At 44.5% G+C, this 24,135-nt stretch overlaps 1 protein-coding gene across 6 annotated transcripts; it reads right to left on the reverse strand.

The window, feature by feature from the left end:
* Positions 1-190: 190 nt before the first annotated feature.
* Positions 191-23,004, reverse strand: MFSD10 (major facilitator superfamily domain containing 10). 6 transcript variants are annotated; one of them, XM_048303946.1, is made up of 13 exons: positions 22,721-23,004; positions 19,854-20,042; positions 18,572-18,668; positions 15,067-15,170; positions 14,088-14,246; positions 12,738-12,926; positions 8,230-8,338; positions 7,510-7,621; positions 6,046-6,154; positions 3,977-4,067; positions 2,379-2,426; positions 1,308-1,397; positions 191-952 (listed from the first exon to the last, which is right to left on the reverse strand). In XM_048303946.1, the coding sequence occupies exons 2-13, from the start codon at positions 20,022-20,024 to the stop codon at positions 846-848; spliced, it is 1,386 nt and encodes a 461-aa protein (XP_048159903.1). In that variant the 5' UTR covers positions 20,025-20,042; positions 22,721-23,004; the 3' UTR covers positions 191-845. The 6 variants fall into 6 exon arrangements, with proteins under 6 accessions (XP_048159903.1, XP_048159905.1, XP_048159901.1 ...); XM_048303948.1 differs by lacking the exon at positions 22,721-23,004 and adding an exon at positions 22,453-22,581 and having other exon boundaries at positions 19,854-20,039; XM_048303944.1 differs by lacking the exon at positions 22,721-23,004 and adding an exon at positions 22,453-22,581.
* Between the last annotated feature and the right edge of the window lie 1,131 nt (positions 23,005-24,135).

Here is a 24,135-nt window from a genome sequence, read left to right on the forward strand (position 1 = left end):
GTGGGCAGAGCCTGGTGGAGGTTCCTTCCCCCACCTCTTGCTGGGGTTAGCATGGTGCTGTCATCCATGGCTGGCTCCCTCAAGGAGGCCTTTGGCACCTTGGGTAAAATTCTTGCCCCACTTTGGCTCAGCCAGACAGGGATGTTCAGTTCACATGGGTGTAACAACTGTAATGAACTCACCACAGGACTGTGCAATGTAACCGTTTATTGTAATGCAAAAAGAACAGGGCATGGTCATCAAAAACATCACACAGTATTAGAAATATAAAACATCTCTCCAAATGTAATTGTATATTAAAAACAGTCCACCTCTGTGAAAGTACCAGTGGGGTCCCAGGGAGCCTGTAGTGTGCTTCTGCTTTTGTTTGACCATCACGTTTGCAGGTGTGGATGCAGCATTTGCAGATCTCTTGTACCAGTTGTACAAAAACCCCATCAGAGTGGTGCTGAGGGTTTGTTCTGTGCCAGCCCAGCCCCTGCAGTGGCTCGGGGCAAGGAGCAGAGCCCTGTGTGCAACAACACCTGGTGAGTGGGGAGGCTCCAGGCCTGCTGCTGGTGTGCTGTCTCTGCTTCTCTGCTGCTCTTAATGCCTTGCTCAACTCCTTGGGGTGTGTGTGTGTCTGTCTTCATTTGTTTGGTGTTTTTCTATTTGCAAAGCTAACCCAGCTGGCTGGGAGGCCACCTTAAACATAACTGCTGTGTGGTGTTGCTGCAAATGGGCATCGTGTATATCCTTCCAGAAGATCAAAATCCTCCTTTTCCTGTTTGCTCAGCAGAGTCAGGTGCCAAGAGTCAGGTCTTGCAGAGGTCCTTGGAAGCTAGTGGTAGTTTTGTGGTTCCTTTCTACTCCTCCTTTGTCTGCTGTTTTATCAACCTGAGTAAAGCCAGGGGGACAAGGAAGAAAGCTCCACAGACAGTGAAGCAAATCTCTGCCCCGGCCAGCCAGTAAACTGCAAAAGAAAGGGGATTCATATTGATACTGTGCTTGTCCTTGCAGATGTGTGAATGCCCTCAAAGCTGTCATGCTCACATGGTACCTGCACAGCTGAACAGAATTACTGACCCCTTGGCAGAGCCAGAGAGTGCTGGGAGCTTGGCACATGGCTGCACTCAGGAAACACGTTCTGGCTTACTTGATGTTACCATTAGCCCAAGTTCAAGCTCTGAGGCTGCTTTCCCTTCCTCTGTCCCTTTATCCTGAAATGCTCAGGGGCTCTGACCCCAGGCAGGGGGTACCTGTGCCCCTTCTGCCCCACCTGGGCTGTCTGGTGCCAAAGGGAGGAAGGAACACAAGGCCACACTCACCTGCAGCTGCCAGGATGGGTCCCAGGGCTCTGGCTAGGGCACCCAGGCTCCTCAGGATGCCCATGACTCGTCCCTTCTGGCCAGCAGTGCCTGTGCAAGCAGAGTGTGACGCTGTGTGGGGTTTTGCTTGGGGCAGGGCACAGCTGTAGCTCTGGGAGCCTTGTTCTTTTGGGGTATTTCCCACTCGCATCTCCCCCTCCCATCATTTCACACCCAGTGCCCAATCTGCATTTACCTGCCCTCCCCCAAGGCCCTCACAACTGCTTCACTGCATAAACACCAGGGCCTGGTGCGAGTGCTTTTCCGGGATGATTTGTAGGGCATGTTCTGCAACCTCCCCAAAACCCCTGAACCTATCCAAAACAAAAGCTTCACATTGTACACAGGATTTTCTGAGGAGGCCCAGGTGTACAATAAACACAGGACTGTGGGTGCATGTTAAATAAGAGCAACATAAAAGTGACATTAATGAGCAAAGCCTTGCTTTTCCACCTCAGCAAGCACTGCAGTCCTGGCCCCCAGCTGACCCAAAGCCAGCCATGTTAGCCACAGATGGCACTACAGCTACATCTGCTTTACAAAGTTCCATAGCAACCAGTGCCAGAAGGTTTCAGGAGGTTCCTTAGGAGGTCTTTTCTAAGGAATCAGCAAGAAATTATTTCACTGATGGCAGGGATGGCTGGTGTCTCTTTCAGAGAGCCCAGGCTGTTCCCTCCTCAGTGCTGTTTGTGGCCTTTGCCCACTTCTCATCTTCATCACCGCCAGCAATGAGGCTGCTGCAGTTTCCCCATCCCACTGGACTGTGTTACACAGTACAAAATTCAGGTGTGATACTGATGGTCACGCTGAGCAGAGCATTGCTGTTGGTGCTGAAATTACCAGTTACGAGACAGGTGTGAGCCAGGGGCTGCTTCCCTGTGCTCCTCTGCAGAATGACCCGAGATGGACCCACAACTGTTCCTGTTGATGCTGCAATACACTCAAGGTCAGTTCTGTATAATCTGAGCCAAGTCAATGCAAAGGTCAGTGACGTGGCCAAGGGCAGCTGGTCAGAGCAGGAAGGATACTCACCATAGCCTGACACCACTGCTGACAAACATGGGATAACAATGGCTGCAGCTGGAAAAATCCACAGAAGAGACTGTCAGTGAACAGCAGAACTCAGAACAGTTGCAAGACCAACAGTGAAAAATGTGGCCCAAGCTTGTTACTGCTGCAGAGAAATATGCTGAGCTCTGGGCACTCCACCACCACTGAGTCATCAGGTTTAACCCAGTTCAATAATGGAAACACCCCCTCCAAGGCAACCTGCAGGAACAGCCCAGAGCCAGGAGTGCTCCGAGCAGCTGTTTCACATTAGCATCCCTCATTCCCATAGTGAGCCCACGGGACAGGGATGGATGGGGCTGATCAGCCAGCTGGCAGTTTTCCAAATCACCGTGGTCTTATCAGGTGGAGCAGGGAATTGCTCATGTTCCAACCAGACAATGAGGTGGCTGTACCCAGAGTGACACTGTCCCTGTGCAGGCAGTGCACTGGACTCAGGGACGAGAGGCAGCTACAGGCTGTTTTGGGAAATAAGACAGTCATGTCCGAGAAGAAAAGGTTACAAAATTTTTTGGACACAAAAGCCAAGACTTGTTCAGCAATCACTGCCCTGTTACTGAAATAGGGGCCTTTTCTGCCAAAAAAGAAGTGCCTCAACCATACAAAGCAGAATTGTTTCAGGGAAGAAAGGGAAGGGAAGGAGAGGAAAGTACAGAGAGAGAGCAGAAATGATCAAGGTTGCTTTAACTGCAGGTGCCCCAACTGCTGGGCAGAGAGAGGAAGAGAAGGGGAAGAGAATCCCCACAGAGGCATTTCTAGCTGGCTTAACTGGGAAGAAATTGAGTTTGCTGCACAGGAAGGGGCCAGGGAGGACTCAAATATGGTTAAACAAAATAAACACCTCCTCTCACTCCTCACCTGTTCAACACACAGCTGGCCCCAGACAAATAATAGACCCAATAGGTGCATTTTGTGGCTTACAGTTTACTCCTAAATCAAGCTGTACCATGCAAAAGAGAAGTCCACTTTTGTAATTAGTCATATATGGAGCTGCTTAACAATAGTTAGCAGCATTGGTAATACCTGAAATCTCTTTTTAGACATCCAGTAGATGGATCCAACTTCAGTGTTTCCCTGAACAACAGCTTATGTTGGCAGAACTTATGCAAACACTTAAAACATCTGACCCTCACTCTTGCTCAGTCTGAACACCCTCAGAGTGTGCAGGTCTCCAGCCTTTGGCCTAAGAAATAATCCAACCACCACACAGGTACAAAGATTAAATATCTTGCTTTTTTTCCTGAACTGAGCTACTTAGTGAATATTTTGCTTCTAGGTCTGCTAAGATGAGGCATTAAAAAACCATCCTCCAAGAGCTCCCCAGTGAGACAAGACAACAGGAGTGCTGGGGATGCTTCCAAATACCACCATGACAACTTCCTGAGATACAAACAGCATCAGAAAAACCCCAGACACTGTTTCTTTCATATTTCATAAACCGAAGTGTCAACTTTCTGTTACTTGTAGTTTGAAATTCGAAGTGCATCTTTTTTAACAGTGTGAATAAATACATGAAGAAAAATCATTTGTGCTTAGCTTGCAGTGCCCTTTGAACAGCTCACCGAAGGAGTACAGCAACAGTCCAGCACTCAGCATGGTCATATTTGCAGCCCATCCAATTAACAGGAACGCTGGAATCAGCAACATAATAGCCTGCAAAAGGAATGAGTCACACGGTTACATCTGTGCTGCGCTTGTTAAAGCCTCACTCTAGGTGTCCTGCCAGTTCCCTTCCGCTGATAGGACAGCACACAAGTTACAAGCAGAAGAAGCCCTTTCTTCCCCAGCAGACATTTCAAAGTCACCTGGATGGCCACACACCAGCACAATGAACTTTCCTGTTCCCTCTCACTGTCACGATTGCACACCACATGCAAGTTCTCTCTCTACAGATCTGTTGTGTTTGGGGGATTTTTTATCTTGTTCTGTGTTGACCTGCACAGAAATCTGGCTTTAACTCTTCATCTCCTGAGCTGGCACAAAAGAAGAAAAAGCTTGTGTGCAGCAGGACTACAGCTCCTCTGCTTTTGTTCAGCTGTATTGGCTGATTTTATCTTTAGCTTTCAGATTTCTGTAGCCAAGAGGAAAAAAGGGAAGAGAGGGTGCATCTAAAATTCAAACCCCAAAAATAAAAAGCATTCTCCATCTCCTCCAAGAGCTAGACTTCCCCTGTGATGTCTCCCTCGCTTACAGAGCTCCTGCAGAAAAAACAGATCAGATCTGCTTCGTGTGTGATAAAGGAGGGTATTCACTGCCACTGAGTGCCTCATTTTGAAGATTCAGTGATAAATGAGCTACTGTAACCACGGTGCTAAGAGAGGCCACGTTTGCCATATGGTGCAGATTGACAAACTGCCAGAGTAACTTCAGCAAAGGGGGGAACTCCCACAAAACCCACTGGTGTCCCTGGAGAGAGTGCCCCAAGGCCAGGGGGTCTTTGCATTGTGGACATGGGTGTTCATGAGGAGCCATCAGCCCAGCAAATAAGGGTTTGAGGTAACTGCAGATCTCATTGCAGGGAAGAGGAAGGAGTAGAAAAATGAGAGGTGCAAAGGGCAGTGCAGTGCCAGCAAACACAGCAGGCTGGCAGAGTACACAGGGGAAGCTGATGTGGAGGATGAAGCAGCACCAACACAGCAGCTGATGTTCATCCACAGGGAAACCTGACACCAGCAGCCTGACATTTGCCTGCCAGGGACCAGGGTGGAGATTGTTTCACCAGCAGAAATCACTTTAGGAGAAGCTGAGTCAATTCACTGGAATGCAGCGGTTTGGAAATCTTCTACCCTGCCACCACTGAAATCACACTGGCCTCAAAATAATGTAAAATACATTAATCAAGGCTGTAACAGACCAAGCAAAGCTATTGCCAAGGAGCCAAGGTAGTGCTTTGTTTAGTTCCACACACAAATGTAAAGGACAAGACATTTCTACTGTCCCCACAGCTGTATAAACTGCAGGGAGCTGTTCCCTGTCATCCCAGTGCAGCAGCTGCAGCATCTCTGTGGAGACAGAGCTAAGCAAAACAAAGGAATGTACACTTTTGTCAGTGAAACCTTGGTCTGAACATTGGTACATGCTTTTGTTACGTGTAATACTGATGATCACAAACCAAAGATTGGAAAAAGAATCTATTTCTCCCTGCCCAGCAGTGAAATATACTCTAGGGAAAGCCTGTCAAGCACAAAGATAGCCAGACTGAAAATAATTTCCCAGAAAGAGTCAGAGATCAGCCCTGAAGCAGCTTTAGTAGTTTCAATGTCTGCATTGCAAGAGAAACCACTGAAATAAAGTATACTCTTCGCAATATTTTACCTAATTTGCACAGATGGACAATCTGCTCTCACTCCTTATTGCAATTAAATATGAGGAACACAAAGTGTCAATAATATTGTTGCTCATATCATAAGAAAGGGCTCTAATGTTCCAAAGTTTAGTTAGACAGATAAGTGCCCAACAACCAGTTTTGAGAAGTCATTTAGCTGAATAGATGAGACAGAAATTTCTTTTGATAGGACAAATACAGTTATAGCCTCCAACTACCCTTCACTGCACTTCAGACTGAAAATTAACATATCAGATTTGGGGGGGGGGGGGAGAAAAAGAAATAATTGATTTTTTTTTTTTTTACCCTTTTTACAGCTCTGATTTCATTTCCTGGCTTGATTCGGCGAGCATAGCCTCCCTGGATCACAGCCATTGTTATTCCAATAAAGAAAAACATCTTGCCCTGCTGCATGCTGGAAGGGAGGCAAAAACACGGATTATGGAGTCACACACGGAGCATTCTGCCCTGGGATTCACCGCTCCTGTGCTGACCCTCTCTGAGCAAGGGAGACAAAATGCCTTTGGGGCTCACTCAGCACTGCAGAGCTCTCAGCACACTGGCAACAGCTGCCATGGCAAGCAGAGAGCAAGAGGGGAAAACTCCAAGGCCTCATCCTATGGATGGGACAATGCTGGCAAGTGCTGCAGCCACCTCTGGACTGCTGTGGGGTAGGTCAGGGTTTCTGGGGTGGCCCACAACGACTCAACACATAAATTACCCTGTGCTGTGGACATCTGTGCCATGTGCATGAGAGTTGTTGGTTTCCAAGGTGCAACTCATGGAGGGTTTGATAGAGGTCAGCAAGGCACAACATGGTGGTGATGGGGTGTCACACTGGGAAGTCTGAGACATCACTCCCTCCACCCTTCAATTTTCTTCACTTTTCCCTTTCCCCCCTCTTATTGTGGATATTCTGTGAACTATGTGGATATTCTCAACTGAAGGGCCTCACCTCCATAACAAGCTGGCTGTCTCAGAGCTGTACTGCTGGCACACAGCTCTGCACCTCACTGAGGGCTGCCCTGAATGCACAGGACACAACAAAGCTCAGTGCACTACAAAACCTCTCCTTGACACACACAGATTACTTAAGCCACAAACTGTAATGAAAGACAGACAGGGAAAGATGAGACAACCCCCTGAGAATTACTCAAAGGGAAGGACATGCCCAGGAATCAAGTTGCAAGTTCACGTTCCTGGCTGGAATTCTTCCTATGAGCTGGCAGGAAAAGTATTTCAAGCTGAGCTGTTGATGGACTCTGTTCTCTTTCTTCTCTGGTGTTTGACTACAGGAAATCAGGCTCTGTGACATGACTGCACCCCATATGCAATGCAGAGTGCTGATGAGCAAATATCGTCACGCAGATATCCCCCCATCCTTTGCCTCAGTGAGCTGCAAAATTTGTCCTGATACCCAAAAACTCTTCTGAGCAATAAAAGGCTTTTCTATAATCTATAAAACTATAATCAATACAACTAGCCCAGCTATACCTATTTCAGGAGCTTTAATTTAATCTTGGGTATTTATATTCCCTACTTTTTAGAAGCTGCAGATTGAGTACTTCCTTTCATGATAAACACTGTGCCTGTATTTCATAAATTCTTCTCACAAAGCCCAAGTACCACTGAACGCAGGGGTGGCTTTACTGAGTGGTTTTACTAATGTCAGAAAGCCTCTCTTGAAAATACATGAAGAAACCTTAAATCAAGATTTTGGAAAATATCCTAGTCAAAATATACAACATTTATATTCTAAATGTGCAATACCTGCTGAAGTGGAATCTCTGGTGAGTGAGAAAACTCAGTGTATACTCCAAGCCGGAAAACAGAAACAGGTACAGGAAGTAAGCCAGGCCCAAAATTTTGAGATTCTGAAGATCTAAACAAACAAAAAACCCAAACAAACACCAAGAGGGTGGGAGGTAGGGAATGAAACATGGTGGAGTTTTCCAAACAAAGGCTGAGAATAAAATCACAATAGAAGAGCAACATTTATCAGCTGCACAGGGAAATGTTCTCACTTCAGATGCTGATTTTAAATATCCATACAAGACATGCCACAAAATGAGTCCTACAGAGATGTAGTGAATCCTACATCGCCAAGTCTGAATTGAGAAATAAAATTCTACTCTGGAGTTCCTGGCTTGCAGCTTGAATAAGCAAACTCACATCTCCCTTGCTCATGCCTTCATCTACCTTTAAATCACTTCACTTACTGCAACCTACCCCATGCTGCAGCCAGTGGCTGAGGAAAACACAAGTATCAAGTCAGGAATCTTCAAAACACTCGTATTCAAAACCTTCTTTTGGGTATAAGAGGACCAAGGTCCAATGGAACTTCCAATTGCCTCTTCATAAGTTACTAAGGTAGCTTTTAAATGAGCAAAGAGTGCTGCTTCTGAATGGTTTGAGTACAGTTTTCACTTAGAGACCAATGCCACACAAAAAGACACAGAGTATTACCATAAAAAGCCATCTGACACTTACTCTGCTCTGAAGGGGATTCCTTTCCTCGGGTGACTGCAGAGAACTGAAATAAAGCCAAAGGACTGAGCAAGTCAACTGCTGCCTGAAGCCCAGATGTCACAGAAGAGACCTGATCAAAGACAGAAAGAGGTTTATTTAAAATCCTAATGTAATAACCACTGCTAGGAACTGACAGTAACCACCAAATGTGCCTCTACACCTACCCAAATCATCTGAGATGAAACAAGGCACCTGGCATTGGGATTTGAGTGGGCCTCAGTAACAACCCAGACTTTCTGAACCCAGAACTGGCTCCAGCACTGTAACTGAAAGGTAAAGCACTGATAGCAGCTTTCACTGAAGACAAGAGAGAGTTTCTTCTCTGGGTTCTTACAAAGCAGAAGAGGCTCATTCTCCACAGCCTTGAAGGTGGCTTTATTTGGTTCACCTTTTGCATCATCCCTCATGTCCAAAGAACATTTATTGGGAAAACAATGGCCCATCTGCCTGCAAGCTCACAGGAAGCTGAGGATTTGCTCCATTGCTACAAATCTGAGACCAGTATGCACAGCATATCAAACACTGGTCTGTTTTGGTACTGGTTGCTATTTTAGCCAGCCAGTGACACCTCCTGGGGAAGAGAAGGAAAATATAATTTTTTTAGAGAGATTCTTTGGAGATATTTTAGACAAATTTCCAAGGAGATTCTGCCCAGCCACAATGTGTGGCTTTTCAAAGAGGAAAATTTATTTTGTAACACTTCTGGGCCTTGTACTGCATACAACATCTGAACCTAATTATGCACCTACTGGCACTCTCCCTGCTCCTTACCCACAGGCACTTGGAAGATGCTTATTCTTCCATCTACAGAGAATTTACTTTTTTTTTTTAAATTCTAAACTATAGAAAATTAAAGAAAACACTAAAAGAAGTAATGTCTAAATGATTAGAAATCAAATTTCCTACATTATTAGGGAAATAATTTTTTTAGAGTAGAATTTAGCCTGTCACTTTATACAACAGTCACAGGAAGAGATAAGACATTCAAGAATCCTGAATAATCACACGCAGTATTTCACGCCTTCAAAGCACTGCACAGGCTTTATCTGATGAGCTTCCTTCTCTTCCCAGAGAGGGAGGGAGGGAGCTATTATCCCTTTGAGGGCAGAGATTAAAGGTCAGATTATCAGTAGAACTTAATCTCAGTGCATGACCTGGGGACTCATTACGGGCTGGATTTAATGAAGCTGTAAACAAGTCAACCTTCAATATGGTATTACCGTGACCCCTGTCTTGTTTTGATAGTCAGAGCTTCTGAGTAGCCGGCAGCAGAGTCTGAAGCCCATTAGTCTCACAACAGCAACCAGTTCAATAGACTGGGGAAGCCATGAAGTTGCTGATTCACACAGAACATACTGGGATATTTATTCTCCCTCCCACTGCATTTGTTGTAGAGAGTAAACAGACACACCCAAGAAGTTTGCTCACGCTATTAAGAAGTCTAAGAGGATTTCCTGAAGCTGGCTTGCAGCAATCCCCAGTTCCTGAATGTGCTGGTACGATGGGGTTTGCACTACAGCACAGAGAATCTGGGCACAAGCAAAACCCCACAAGCATGTTTGCCAGTAATAAAAATACCCTGTAGTTTGTACCTGTTTTGAATTATTATCCAAGTCAGACAGGATGCCAAGCAGCTCATACATTATATATGCATATGTTTAAAATCTTAAGTGTTTCATGAAATATATATATCTATTAGATTTTTTAATGTAGGTGTGTTTGTGTGCACACACATAAATGTTTTGCAATTTCTCCTGTCTTTGCCATAGAAACAGTGGTCTAGAAGTGACTTCATCCACTAATCCATAATGAAAACGTTGTCCTAAACCTGGCTAAAGAGTTTCACCATCCCCCAAAAGGTATACACTGCCAATTTCAGTCAATGTCAGCAGCTACATGTAGTTTAGTTTCTTCACAGGTTCAAACTTTGCAACATCTAACCTGTATTTAATTTCTATGCTTATGATTTATTACACCACAATTGCTCAATTTTACTTCATGATCACCCCAAAAGCCACCTTGAATGGCAGACATTTTTCACAGTGTCTTTGCTCATTCTGTTGTCCTCTAATGCAGAAAGACACAGTAACAAGTCTGGAAGGCAGAGTCAGCCCACATCAGGAATGCAGCCTGGCCTTTGGAAGGCTGCAGCCTTACCTTGCAAACCAGACGCGTTCAGTATGCACAGAGCACAAGTCTGCTACTGATACTGCATAGCCCTGCACACAGTCCAGAAAAAGAGAGTTGTAAGACCCTCCCTCCAACTAGGCAGCCTCTCTCATGGCTAGCTTAGCTAAAAACTAGCTAACTCAAAAGCTCTTAAAGGGGACAGATTTCAGTAGAGACCTTCCTATTTCTCCCCTCTCCCAGTCAGGTCACAGCAGAAGCTGTTTTGGCTATCATAAGGCCAGTGTCTGGCTCTCTTCAGCTGATCAACTCATGGAACAGTTGACAAAAAGAGGAAGGAAGGGAGTAAAAATGCTATTTTCTTTGGATGAAAACACATCCCTGTTCCCCATCCCCCTCCATTTTCCCCTTCCTACAAGTTAATTCCAACATGAATCAATATGAAATACTCTCTCCTGTGAAAAGCAGACTGATAGAGAAACAAGGGTATAACAAGAACACGGCAAACTTCAAGGAAACAGATGTCTGATCCCACTGGCACATCCTCCTGCCACTCATCATGATGATTTCCCCTCTTTTTACAGATTTGTCCTTCCAACATATTCCACTCCTATACTGCAGGAGCACCTGCTCCAGCTCAGCCCAGCCAAGTTCCAGAAAGGCAGCCAACATACCTGCCTTTCCTCTGTCATCCACTGGCCGAGAAAAGGGCTCACTCCCACTCAGAAAGTGGAGGAATTACCAAAGAAGAGAGCAGAGCAGCCTAATAAGTGAACACATGGATCACATGCCCAGATGGAGGCTGACAGCACACGAGCACTGACACCAACCACAAAAAGCCCCAAACCACTCTCTCATGAGCAGGCAAACATTCTGTACTTTGTGTGACTGGGACCTGGCCCTGAGCAGCACCTCATGCAGCACCCACTGCTGTACAGGGGCAGAGTCCCAAAAAGCAGTGACAGAGAGCTCCTTCCTTACCAAAATTCAGTGGTGTTGGCTAACACAGACCAGCTGATCAGAACTTTCAAAAGGGTAATAAAAGGGGGAGGGATCTATTCAGTCATCATAATCCTAAAAGGCACTGAAGCCATTTAATCACTCTACAGCAAATTAGGAACTGTTTATAGAACACAGATTCACTCTGCTGCACTTCCCTATGTCACCGTGTTGCCACCTTCCCGGAGTGTGCAGCTCTAACTAAGAACAGGATTTTATCCAGATTGTTTAGAAACAGCCAAATAGGAAATAGGAACAGATGACACATGGAAGAGTTGTTAAAAGAAAATAAAATAGCTGTAGAGCTTGGGAACACAGTGTGAGCAACAGATTTCACATGGGACACAACCTGCTAGGAAACACTCAGGGAAGGGGCAAAGTTTTGCCCTGGTAGGATCATTGCAGATAAAAGTTTCCTGAACAATTCTCAATGTCAAATGGGTTTGGCTATCCAGAGACCAAGCACGCTCCAAAAACTGAGTGCTGCCTAGAAACCAGGGATCACAGCAAAGACCCAATCCAGTGAAAGCCTCAAATTGAGTACCCAGGCTGAATTCCACCTCTCTCATGCTACGAAGGAAACTCTTCTAAGAGACTTTTAATCAGATACACCTTGGACAGTGTCCAATCACACAATATTAAATCAATGTTAATAAGTGTTTGGCCCCACAAATCCCATCAGCCACTGAATTTTAGCACATGTAGGTATTTTCTATCAGCAGAAGACAGAACAGCTCAGAAAAAAGTAATTTGCTACTTTAGTGTTCAAAATATTCAAGCAAATACAAGATAGTAGGTAAGAAAATAACATACATTGGATAAATGAAAGAAAATCCAGTCTCTGATGCATTTACTTTTATGATTTGCTGAAATTCTTCCCCAAGGAATCCCTGTGGTTATAGTTTAAAATCCACAGTCTCCCTCCCATGTTCACATTAGGTTTTGAGAAATTTAAACGTAAAACACCAAAACCAGCAATTAAGCAGTCATGTTAACTATAAAGAATTTCTTTTATTACACTGGGCTAGGAGATGGGACCAACCCTGGAAGTGTTCAAGGTCAAGTTGAATGAGGTTTTGATCAATCTGGTCTAGTAGAAGGTGTCCCTGCCCACGGCAGGGGAGCTGCAAATAGGTGATCTTTAAGGTCCCTTCCAACCCAAAATATTCTATGATTCTATGATCTGCTTTGACACCAGCCTTAATAATAATCCTAATCCCAGGAATGAGCTAAATTTCTGAGACACTGGCTAAGCCTGTTCTTCACTGTTTCCAGTATTTCAACCATTCTCAAATCCTATTTTTACAGAAAAACATACATCTTGAGACTGATCGTCCATTTACCCGTTTTTCCTTGGGAAGTGTCTCTGGAAGAAGGAGGAAGATGAAAATTAAATCAGCCACAGAAAACACAAGTGCTGACAATGCTGAACGAAGGTAGAAGACTTCTCCTTTCTCTGTCTGCATGGCGAGGTAAGCACCCATCATGGGGCCCAGGGTAAAGCCCAGGGAGAAAGCAACACCAATCATGGCCTGCAGAGATACACAAACAGAGAATTTTAGACACCATTTTTTCAGGCAGCTCAGTTCTCGATTTGGATTAACCAGGTACAGAACCTAATCGCCCCAAGGATGCAGGGAGTGCACAGCAAAAACAGGAAGTGTGAAAAACCTGCTGTTTCCAAATAAACGATTTTGTTTTCTGTCCAGTCAGGGAAATGGCAGAACAGGCAGTGGCCCATCAGTATTTGAGAATAGCTTCAGTCAGATACTGTTCACTTCCCAGAAAGCAGAATGAACATGCCTACTTTGCTTTGGAAAAGAAGAGAATACAAGCCATGTGGATGTGAGCCATGCTGTACTAAGTGACTTAACTCTCAGGCCCTAAAAATAGGCCCTGACCCATTTTATTTACTAGTGCTGTATGGCTACCTCTCTCCACAAATAAAAATGCATTTTGGCTCACCAGGATTATAATAAATTGCTTGGAAGATTCATTAGCTATCACTGTGAAGTCTAAAGCCTTCCCCCTCCCAAGAAGCAGCTGTCCTCTGTAGTGGCTTATAAAATTCTGTTAAGAGAAATCTGGGCTTCCAAGGTTTTTATAGGATAAAAGATATAACCGGTAATTCACAGGCCAAGTTCAGTCTGCAGGGTGTTTCCATCTGGGCTGCTGCCTTCTGGAAGTGGATAGGGCAGCTGCTCATACTTCTCAGTCAGCCAAATGTCACATCATTTACCCACTGAGCTCAGATCCTTAAGCCAGTGCAGTGTGCAAGGAAGTCAGGATCACAGCGTGCTGTGCTGCTGCACTTCCACAGCTTTGGAAGGTGAGAAAAAGGGGTTGCCCTGTAACTGGATTCCAGCTGCCAAAACTGGGCCATAAGACCTTCTGATTTCTAAGCTATTATAATCAGAATTAAGGTTTCCAGCAGGAGTAACAGTTCTAACACTGAAACAAGATAGTTTTCCCATCTCTAGAACATTTGTGTTTCACTTGTGGGTGATGGTTGTTGGCAAAAGTCCAAGAGCTCCCAGGAATATGATCCGGCATATTTCCAGAAGCAAGGCAGAATGCAAAGTCATGTTTTCACTTGATAATGAATACACACCTGAGGAAGACATACTGAGCACCCAAAATCAATTAAAAGTTGCCCATTAAAACTAAACGTGTACCCCACAAGTGTAACTCACCATGCCCTTGCTCCGTGCTTTTGGGGAGTGCAAGTCAGCAATTATAGCTGTGGAGAGGCTGACATTCCCTTTGCTTATTCCACCTATGATCCTGGAGAGAAGAAAAACGCCAAAAGTCCGAGAGGCAGCCCATAGTGAGTATGATGCTATCAAACCCATCTGCAGAAGCAAGAAAGGGTTCTTTATAAAGCAAAGCAAAGTTGGTATGTAATTTCTGCACATTTCCCAGCTAAACATTTATGGTTTTTATTTGTTTTCAATGGCTGCTCCAAACCCCATGTAACAGAAATGGCTGAATACACTGACACTGCACTATGTCCTGAACAGTGATATAAAAGAAGGAGAAACAAGTCCATACAAACTACATATAATTGTGACATTTTGTTCTAACAAAATTAGAAGAGCAAAATTCTGTGGAAGTTAAAGCAGTCCTGGGCACAAAACATTTTTGCACATCCCACTCCATTTGTTTCCAAATTCAAGATAAATCTGAGTTCCAAATAAGGAGAATGTTCATGTTCATAAGAAATACATCTTGCAGTGCTATACAGCACTTCCTAACAAACAATTCCCAGGCTCTGTGGAACAGGTCATGAAGTGATGAGCCCTCATTAATCACTTGATGATCTAAAATACATACGAATTAAGTCTAACATTTGTCAACAGAGCATCTGAAGTCATTCTCCCATACACAGGGGAAAGGGATTTTGGAAAATGACAGAAACAGGTAAGTATTTTGGTGTCTTCTATGTACAGTTCTGGGTCTGGGAAGTTCAGTTTAAGCACTTACACGTGGAAGTGTGGCCAAGTGACTTGGCAAGAAAGAGTCACAACCAACAGATATAGAAAATTGAATTCTAAAACTGAACTCTGGCTGTCACAATTCACACACAATTCAGTTTCTGTGCTAAGCACAAGATCTCGGTGCCTCCCACTGTGTATTGAGATACCATGACTGAGATCAGCATGTGACACATACCACTGTCATCAAGATGACAGGCCTTCTGCCCCAGTGGTCTGACACAGCACCAGTGAGGGGAGAGGAGAAAAACTGCAGGATGGAGAAGATTGAGCCAATCAGACCTAAAAAAAAAAAAAAAAAAAAAAAGAAGATAAAAAGATATGTATCATCATACTGCTTTCATCTTAAATACAAAGACAGCCAAGCTGTTTGAGATCTATCATACTATGTGTGATAAAAACTTGAAATTAAATGTAGAACAGCAGCTATGAAGAATACCTTTGTCTCAGAAACCATGCCACTCTCAGAACACCAATCTTGCATTGTTACTTAACTGAGGCAACAGATACAGACAGACCAGAGTAACAGGCATAAACTGGATGACTTTCTGGTTACTTCATTGGTGAGAAAGGGTTTGACACTCACTGGTTATTATGGAATGACGATTCTCCAATATTTCCCTGCTGACTACATACATTTTCTGGTCTTACAGCAGAACTAACACAGTCTTTAATAGTCACAGTTCTTTTAAGACTTTTTTAACTGTTTGAACCTGATTCTGTCACACTTAATTAGTTTCTCTTTCTTTTTTATCATAGAAAGAAGGACTCAAGCACTGCTGTTACTGAGGCACCCTAAGAGGTAGGAGTGATTTCAACAGACTCCAAGGGTCTTTTGAAATCTGCCTCCAGGTTCTGTGATCTTTAATTCCTCTTCTCTCTTGCCTTTTATAGCTTCACAGAGTTATTAATTTGCACTACACTCTCAACAAGCAGGCAAAAAGATGCCTTGCTGTCACAGCTTTTCTCTAAAGGAAAAACTGGGTTATATGTTTCAGATCATTCAGCTATCAAAGCTTTAAAAGGCAGAGGAGAGACAGACCAGAAGTTCTGCTCCCATCAGCTTTGAGGGAGGCAGAATATTGATACTGAACACCTTGTCAAGAAGAGCTGCTTGTGATAACTCAAAGCTCAAAAAACTGTGTAAAAAAATCTTACAGACTTTTACACTGGCAGTGTATGGCACACAGTTCCCTTCATTGTGTTTCTAGCACTGAAAAAACACCTTTTCATGCCAAGTATTTCCAAGCCAGCATGCAGCAAAAGCAGGGCTGTTCCACATGGGGGAAGGAGCTGGGAGCTGAGGGTGACCACAGCACTTGCAGTGCCCTCACCAGCCTGGGCTCCCCATGGTCTGATGGGTTGGGCAGAGCAGGTGCTGCCAACAAGGCCCACTGACAGTCCCAGACAAGGCAAGGGTTATTCAACACGTCCTTCCAGGGAGTCCAGTCTGGACCAGCAGGAGCCAGGGGCAGAGAAAGGAGTGGAAACAACTCTGTGATGTAGGCTGGGAGACAAGACACCTCCAGTGTAGATGGGGACAGAGACAGCCCTGGAGACAAAGTCTGGAAATACAGTTCCTGAATCAGTGGGCAGAAAATGTGTGGGTGATGACTGGTCACAGCAACTAAGTATTGGTGCCCTCAGGGCCCTGACATGGGCAGAGAAGGTTCTGCCTTGAAGAGGTTGCAGTCTAAGCAAATATGAAAGAGAGTGAAGTACATCAGGCACTGGGAGAAACACCAAGACGATCTTGCAAGCACCTTCCCAATCCCATGCTCCCTGTGGCATTCCTGAAGGAATACAAGCTGCAGGAAGGCTGCAGCAGACTCTGATTAACATCACAACTGTAATGAAACTTTCCACACAGCACTCCCACGAGTACAGGACACAGCATGTAAAAGGAAAAGCAACAAGTTGGACTGGGAGTTCCCACCCCTTATTTAAACAGTTTGAGATGGTGAGAAGTTGAAAGTAGGAGGCTTCTGGTAAAGCCTTAGAGGAGACAGAAAGCAGCTTCCGAGGGATCAAAGAAAACTTTCCTAGCATTCCAAGCCAGTAATTTGACTAAAAAATGAGCAGAGAAGGAAAAACATGCCTGCAAGGATACGGTGGGAAAGAGGAAAATGGCTTATAAACTTCCTAATGCCTGTTATACCAAATTAAACTACTTTAAATAGTAACAATACATTCACACATATTCTAATTTAGTTTTGTGTTTCATTTAGTTTATTTTAAAAGCCTTTTTCTTATCTTGGGGGAAGCCTCAGCTAACTAAAAAGAGAGGGTAGAGAAGGTCTAATTAAAATTAACCCAGACGCCCTCGTATCTTCATACTCTGAAATCACAGTTTCGTCACAACTATCTAGATGGCAAAGAGCCAGAAGAGTCTCTGATGTGTAACATGACTTATTTCCCTCACTGTTCCTGCTGGAGCTCATCCACTCCAGTGTCCTAGTGACAGCAAATGCTGCTGGGTCCTGCAAGCCAGCAGCTCTGCTGCTTTTAATAAGACTAATGAGATTTAGAAGCAGTGCTGCACTATACCCACCCAAAGGGCAAGCAAGGCTGGAACTCCTAAGTTTCTATTTCCTGTGCTTCCTACTGATTGATCTCTGATCATGTGCAGATCAATTGTGAAGGAAGAATAATTTCTGTGACTGCCAGGGCTCAGCACAGCAGGCTCCTGACCCTCAGCTGGCAGTCTGACAACAAGGAACAGCAGGCCTGTATTTCTGTAACAATCTGTAGAACAAATTGAGTAAGATCATAGGATAACTCAGGTTAAAAAGGAGCTCTGGAGGTCACCTACTCCAACCACCTGCTCATAGGGTCAGCTGTGAGGTCAGAGCAGATTGTTCAGGGCCTTACTGAATCAGGGTTTGACGATCTCTGAGGATGGACACTGCTCTGGCCAGCCTGTTCCACTGACCATCCTCAATGGAAAAATGTTCCTCCATATTTCCACTCTGAACCTCCCCTGCTTCTACTTACCCCTGTTGCCTCTCCTTCTCCCACACACACCTCAGTGAAGATCCTCACTCTCCATAACCTCCCCACAGGTGTTGGAAAGCTGCCTTTCACTGCAGACCAGACAAGGGTCCCAGATTCTACATCTTCAGAGCCCTCCACTGAACTCACCACAGCGTATGGACACCCTTCCTTGTACTGAGGACCAAAATAATTCAGATATGGTCTATCAGGTGCTGAGTAGAGGAAGATGATCACTTCCCTAACTCTGATTCATTTCATGCATCCCAGGAGCTGTTGGCACCTTTGCTGCCAGGGCTGGCTCTTGCTCAGCTTGCTGCTTATCAGGACCCCCAGGGCCACCAGTCAGTGTCCAGTCTGTATCTTTGCAAGGACTACTCCTTTCCACAGGCAGGACTTAAAATTTGTCCTTCCTGAATTTCATAAGGTTCCTGTTATCCCATTCCTCTTGCCTGTCTAGGTGTCTCCAAATGACAGAGATGGGGCTGTCCAACTCTTCATTGCTATCAGTGTGGTGAAAACAAAATCATTTATAGTCTAGTCTAAGAGATATTTTCTGTGTTACTTAAATGTAGAACTAACAACAGGCAAGCATGCCTGTTGAATTTCTTGTCATCCTGCACATCAACATTGCAAATAACTTGGAAAGAACATTGTTTTTGGCTATTAGCTTGTTTGTTTGGTTTCCCTACCTCCAAACAAGACACTGTTGTATTTCCTCTCTGGAGGTATCCCAGCCATCGCTGCAAACCAGTCTACACCACGTTGCAATGACAAATAGAATCCATCCTGAAAAACAGGTAACAGGGAAGTAGAAGCAGGAAGACAGTCACTCTGTTTTATTTTCAAAGACAGTATCAGAGCTTAGAGAACTAGAGACAATGTTAGATGATTCCTTCCCTCCTCCTCCCCACAAGGGAAAATTTCCTCACTGATCATAGGCCAAAAATAGCTTAAACTGTGAATGCTAACAGACAGCAGATAATTGGGTGTAGATGTTCGGGTAGGGGAATGTCTGAATTTGAACTTTTTCAAACCATCAGGCCCATTACTTGCTAAATCCTGAATTAAACAGGCATTCCCTGAATCTTTCAATTAAAAAGGCAACATGAGACACACTCTGTCCTTCTGCACATAGACTGTTTAGCCTGGGAGAACCAGGAGCTTCCAGATGCAGAAAGAAAAGGTGGTGCAAAAAAAGGATTCCCAAAAAGAGGAGGAGGACTTGAAAAGAAGGTGAAGATCTTGGCTATTGGAAATACACTGGAAGTGGGGGGAAGACCCTGGAGATCAGAGCCCATGGTTTGGGTTAGAGATACAGGTGTAAGAAGGACAGCCTACAGCTGCAGCTGGAGTGGGCTTAGAAAGGGGCTGACAGACAGAGGTTTGGGCTGCAAAAGCAATTTTCCCATGACAACATATTCATCTTGACCAGTAATGCCAGTAACACCTGAGAAGGGTAACAGTGAGCATCTGCACAGCCAGGATCCAACAAGACCTTCTGCTCTGTTCCTGGAGCAGCAGCCAGCTCCCTGCTAGGAATGGAAGGTGAGATGGAACTCCATGCTGGGGGAGGGAGCAAGCGACTGTGTGAAATACTCTGGTGGGGTAAAAGCTGTCATCTCCTTGGTTCTTAGATAAACCCCAGCATGCAGATCCATTATGAACTGTCTCACCTGTGACATCAGTGTAAGACACAAAAGCATTGGTAACTACAAGGACTAGTCCCTAAGAAATACCTGAATTTTCATCAAAACAAATCTCTCATTTTAATGAAAAAACAAGGGTGGAGAGTCTTATTCAGGTTCACAAATAAATTCAGTCCATGAACCATTTATATGTGCTGGGTAATTATTAATCTTCCTACAGCTGTTTGGTTTGCCCCAAGGAAAGTGATTTTTCTTCCATTGCTCCCTCAAGAATTTTCTTACATTTTCTAACACTTTCTGTGGGCTGACTTTCTCTGTTACTCACCTCAGTCTGGCTGTAATAATCAAGGATGGAAGGAAACAGTGGCAAGATGAGAGCAAATCCCAACAAGTCGATGAAGAGTGCCAGGAAGACAATTGTAATAATACGATTATAGTTCTGTTCTTGCTTATCATTGATGGAGCTGCTGCTGGTTCCTCTCTCTTGCAGGGCCATGTTCCCAGTGCTCTGCTTCTAAAAAAAAATACTTTTATATCCAGTCATAGGAAGCCTTTTGCAGGCCTTTCATAAGAGTATCTTGCTGATTCATTCTTACTTTCTACAGACTTCACAAAAAAACCCCTTCTGACTATATTAAACTACCTGGGAACAAGGGAACAAGACCCTCAGGTCTCTAGTCTTGGTTATTATCTCAGCACCAAGTTTGCTTCCATTAAGAACAGGCTACAGAGGCAATAAAACAACAAACTCTACTATAAGAGCACCTCAAATAGAACAGAACTAAGGAACATTTGAAGTTTGTCAACATGTGAGCAACACTAATAAGACTTTCCTAAATGTTTTCAACTCAGCATTGCAGTAAAATAGGTATGAAAGGGCACTCTATTCCAAATATTTACATCCAAGTAAGAGTTTATTTACGCCTTCAGTGTATACTAGAAATGACCAAAATAATAACAATTAAAAAAAAAAGAAAAAAAGAAAAGCAGACTTCCTAACTATTGCAGGAATGCTGTCTTCCAAGATAAACCCCAGAGAGCAACACAAGAAACAACAGAAGAAAATTTTGAAACTTCATTTTTTTATTTCTGTCTCCAGGTGATAGCCACTGAGCTGGGGCATCAAATGATTAAGGCAGCATTTTTATTTTGTCAGAAATATCAGAACTACTAACTCTCTTTGATAGTACTCCAAAACTATCTTAAAGCCCTAAACAAGGATGCTGGCCATATATATCCTTCAATATTTAACAAATAAAGGAGCTGGTCTCAATCCTGAAAATAAACTAATTTTCAACATACATCAAAATCAAGGAGTAATACATAAACCATGGAACTGCAAATTTCAGACTTGTAAAACATGTAGCATATCTCAGTCATAAAAGAATCAAATTTACAGTCCCTTCTATGGCAAAAATCCCTGAACATTTGTTGCACTAAAAGAGTAAAAAAGAAGACAGAGTTTCATCCACAGCCAATTAATACAAAAACATTCATTGACTTTGATGAGTCAGTACTGAAAACAATGAGCAACTTTTAATACAAATTTTATTCCAGACCAGATGTACCATATTTCTATACACAAGGCACTTGTGTATAGAAAACAATACTACACTAATTGAAGGCTATAACACTTTGTCATGCCCAGCAATAAATATTATTGTGACATTTCTTTACCTGTGAAGTCAGTTAATTAGCACTGAAGCATTATTAAAGCTCAAATGCCGTGAGGTAAATAAACATGGAAGGAGGCCACCTGCAATCCATTTACTAACTCTTGGCATAATGCTCTTAACCAAACTGGTCTCATCACTAGCAGATTTATGTTCAAGATCCTTTTATTTAAAACGGCAAGTCATCACCACTACAGATATTCAGCATTATTTACTTACCCAAATGATACAAGAGCACATGGAGCCGAAATAACCATTCCTATAAACAAATACTCTCTGGCCCTAGTCTGTCCAGCCAACAGCTGAGGGATGGGTTCATTGGGGCAGATTCTATCTTGATTTTCCTCATAATTTTTTTATTCATCCACTGAATTACAATTGACCAAGCTGAACTTATTCCAGGGTTATTTACAAAGGTAACATCCTTCACACCTTTTCCTCACGAACATTTCTGCCAGTGTGCAGCTCGAACCCACCATCCATGCTTGCACTGACCTTTCACTCTGCTCCAGTTTTGGCTGTGTGGTTGCAATTTCCCTTACACAATATCCCAAGGTACTGCATGTTTCTGCCTTTGTGCTCCATCAGTTTTGTTGTTCAAACCTCCCCATAGTTTTTTGCGAGGCAGGAAACCAGACAACATTTTACAGGCCCTTGGCATCCTGACAGCAAAACCAGAACACTTCAGCTCCACCGCGACATCTGCCTTGTGTGAGGCGCGTAGGGAGAGGGAGGGATGTCAGCTTGGAGAAGTTGTTTCTCGGCACACAGGAGTCCCTGACACTCGCTGGCTCTGCCCGGCTCTCCCCAGCCCTTCCCTCGGGATTCCCCGGCCGTGTCTCGTCCCTTCTGTCCCCGGCCCCCATCCGCAGGGCGGGGGATTGATGCCGTGGCTCCCAGGAAGGGATCAGCACCAAAGCTGGCCCTGCCCTAACGCACGAACTGAGATTTATCATCTACCACCAGCCAGAATTTCATCCTTTTGAGTTTTCTTACCTCACCTTCTCCCCCTTTAAAATTTCCCGGGCCCGGCTTTACCCGCTCAGCCTCGGGAGGGCTCCTCTGCCTCCCTCCCACAGCCCTGGCTCAGGTCAGGGCAGGCGCTCGGCCGGGGGACAGAGGCAAGCCGCAGTTCCCCGCGGCAGAGATGAGGCGGAGGACGTGGGGTCCTCCCACCAGGCACCCGGGCACCGGCACCCGCCAGGGAGCCGCGCCCGGCCCTGCCCCGCTGCTCCCGCCGCGGACACCTACCGCTGCTCCGGGGTGTGCGGGCGGCGGCCCCCGCCTGCCAAGAGCCTCCCCGGGGATGTTGCGGGCGGCGGCTCCTCCCCGGCCCTCCGCGGCGCCCCGGCCGCCTTCCTGTTCCGGCGGGGATGGAGCCGCTCCCGGCCCGCGCCCGGCGCGGCCGAGGACGGACCCGGCCAGCCCGAGCGGCTCCGCGGAGCGCGGCGGGGCTTGAGCCCGCACCCAGGGCAGCGCCGCGTCCTCGGAAATGAACCGGCCCGCGGGGATCGCCTACCTGACACCACAGCCCTTCCTTCGCCCTTATAGACAGTTCCTGAAACACGTGTTCCAAGACGAGAGCGATGTTCCGTTGGTTGCTACAGCAGCAGTTAGCTGCGGCTTTGATAAGGGCTATCTGACAAACATAAAAAGGTAGTTGCAAAAGATGTAACTCTGTTCCCAAACTAAACTTCTCCCTCAACACCAAGATTTTTACCCCGGAGAACACGAATAGCTGTGGTCTTGTAAGTGCCACCGAGCACTGTTCCCTTATCCAGGCGTGTCTGGTGTCCAACTGCCTAATTAAAATGGGAGGATGTGGTTACAAGCGGACTTACGCAGATGTATCACCAAACAGGTAAGAATCTGCCAGCAACGTGTATAAAGCAAATTAATACAGGTATTGAAAAGACTTCTGGTTCCCTTGAAGGCAATGCAGTTTGGGGTGGAGGTAGTTATTATTGTAGCCCTTGGACTCAGACCTTCCACTCACTGACATCTCTCTCATGGATTGGCAGCTGATTAGACTTGAAGGAGCTTATGCAAGCATAACATCAGGATTAACATGCCAGTTAGATCAAATAGTTACCTAACTGGCTAGCTCAAATAGTGAGCTGCTAATCTCATGTGTACCTGAGAATTTTATGTACTTGGTTTGGTGTGAGAAACATGGTAGAGTCAGTACATAGTCTAAAACCTGAATTATTACACGACCGCAGCCCATTCAGAGGCAAACATCTGAAGTGCTCTTGACTAAGTATGAATAATCCTTTAATGTCCAAAAATATATATATAGATGCATTCTTCTGGCTGCTAATCACTGTATATAACTGATCAGACACCATGTGAATTCAGATACTTCAAAAAAAACCCAATGAAACACCAAGAAAACCAGCTCTTCCTGTTGTTAAACCTACTGGCCCAAAGCTTTTGCAGTTCACTGAGCCCAGTTGTGTTACTGCAATCAACCATGTCATACAATCCTGCATGTAAACATATTACACTGTTTCTAGAACTAGATAGGTCATTACCCACTTCTTCCCAGTCCAAAACCTTGCACATCTGACAGATAATAACTTCAATTTCGTTTCTAGACTACATTTATTAACACTGGCCTTTTTCTTATATCGGTCTTGTTTTTTTACTGAAGTAACGCCTCATTTACTCTGGCTTTTACTTCCCTGCTCTATTGCTAATAAGCAATAGTGTTAGCCCTAATACCAATATTTTAAAGGATTTAATGCCATAGAGGATCTTCATCTTAGTCTTTTAGACTTGGCCAATGTTCAGACTGCATGAAGGATTTTAGTTTTCCACTCCAGACTTAATTAACTGAAGAAGAAAAAAACCCCAACTCCAACCTTCTCTCAACTCAAATCCTTACAAATAACAAGTCATTTTAACTAAGCAAGATGGCATTGTCAATACCTG

This window comes from Corvus hawaiiensis, chromosome 5, assembly GCF_020740725.1.
Source record: "Corvus hawaiiensis isolate bCorHaw1 chromosome 5, bCorHaw1.pri.cur, whole genome shotgun sequence".
NCBI classification, from domain to species: domain Eukaryota; kingdom Metazoa; phylum Chordata; class Aves; order Passeriformes; family Corvidae; genus Corvus; species Corvus hawaiiensis.

Bases quoted from the DNA above. Each gene is read 5' to 3' on its own strand.
- MFSD10 (XM_048303946.1), bottom strand. From the start codon at position 20,024: ATGGCCCTGCAAGAGAGAGGAACCAGCAGCAGCTCCATCAATGATAAG. The intron at 18,669-19,853 runs GTGAGTAACAGA...CCTGTTTTTCAG, and splicing joins ATTATTACAGCCAGACTGAG to GATGGATTCTATTTGTCATT. The intron at 8,339-12,737 runs GTAAATGGACGA...GTCTTTGATCAG, and splicing joins CACTTCCCAAGGAAAAACGG to GTCTCTTCTGTGACATCTGG.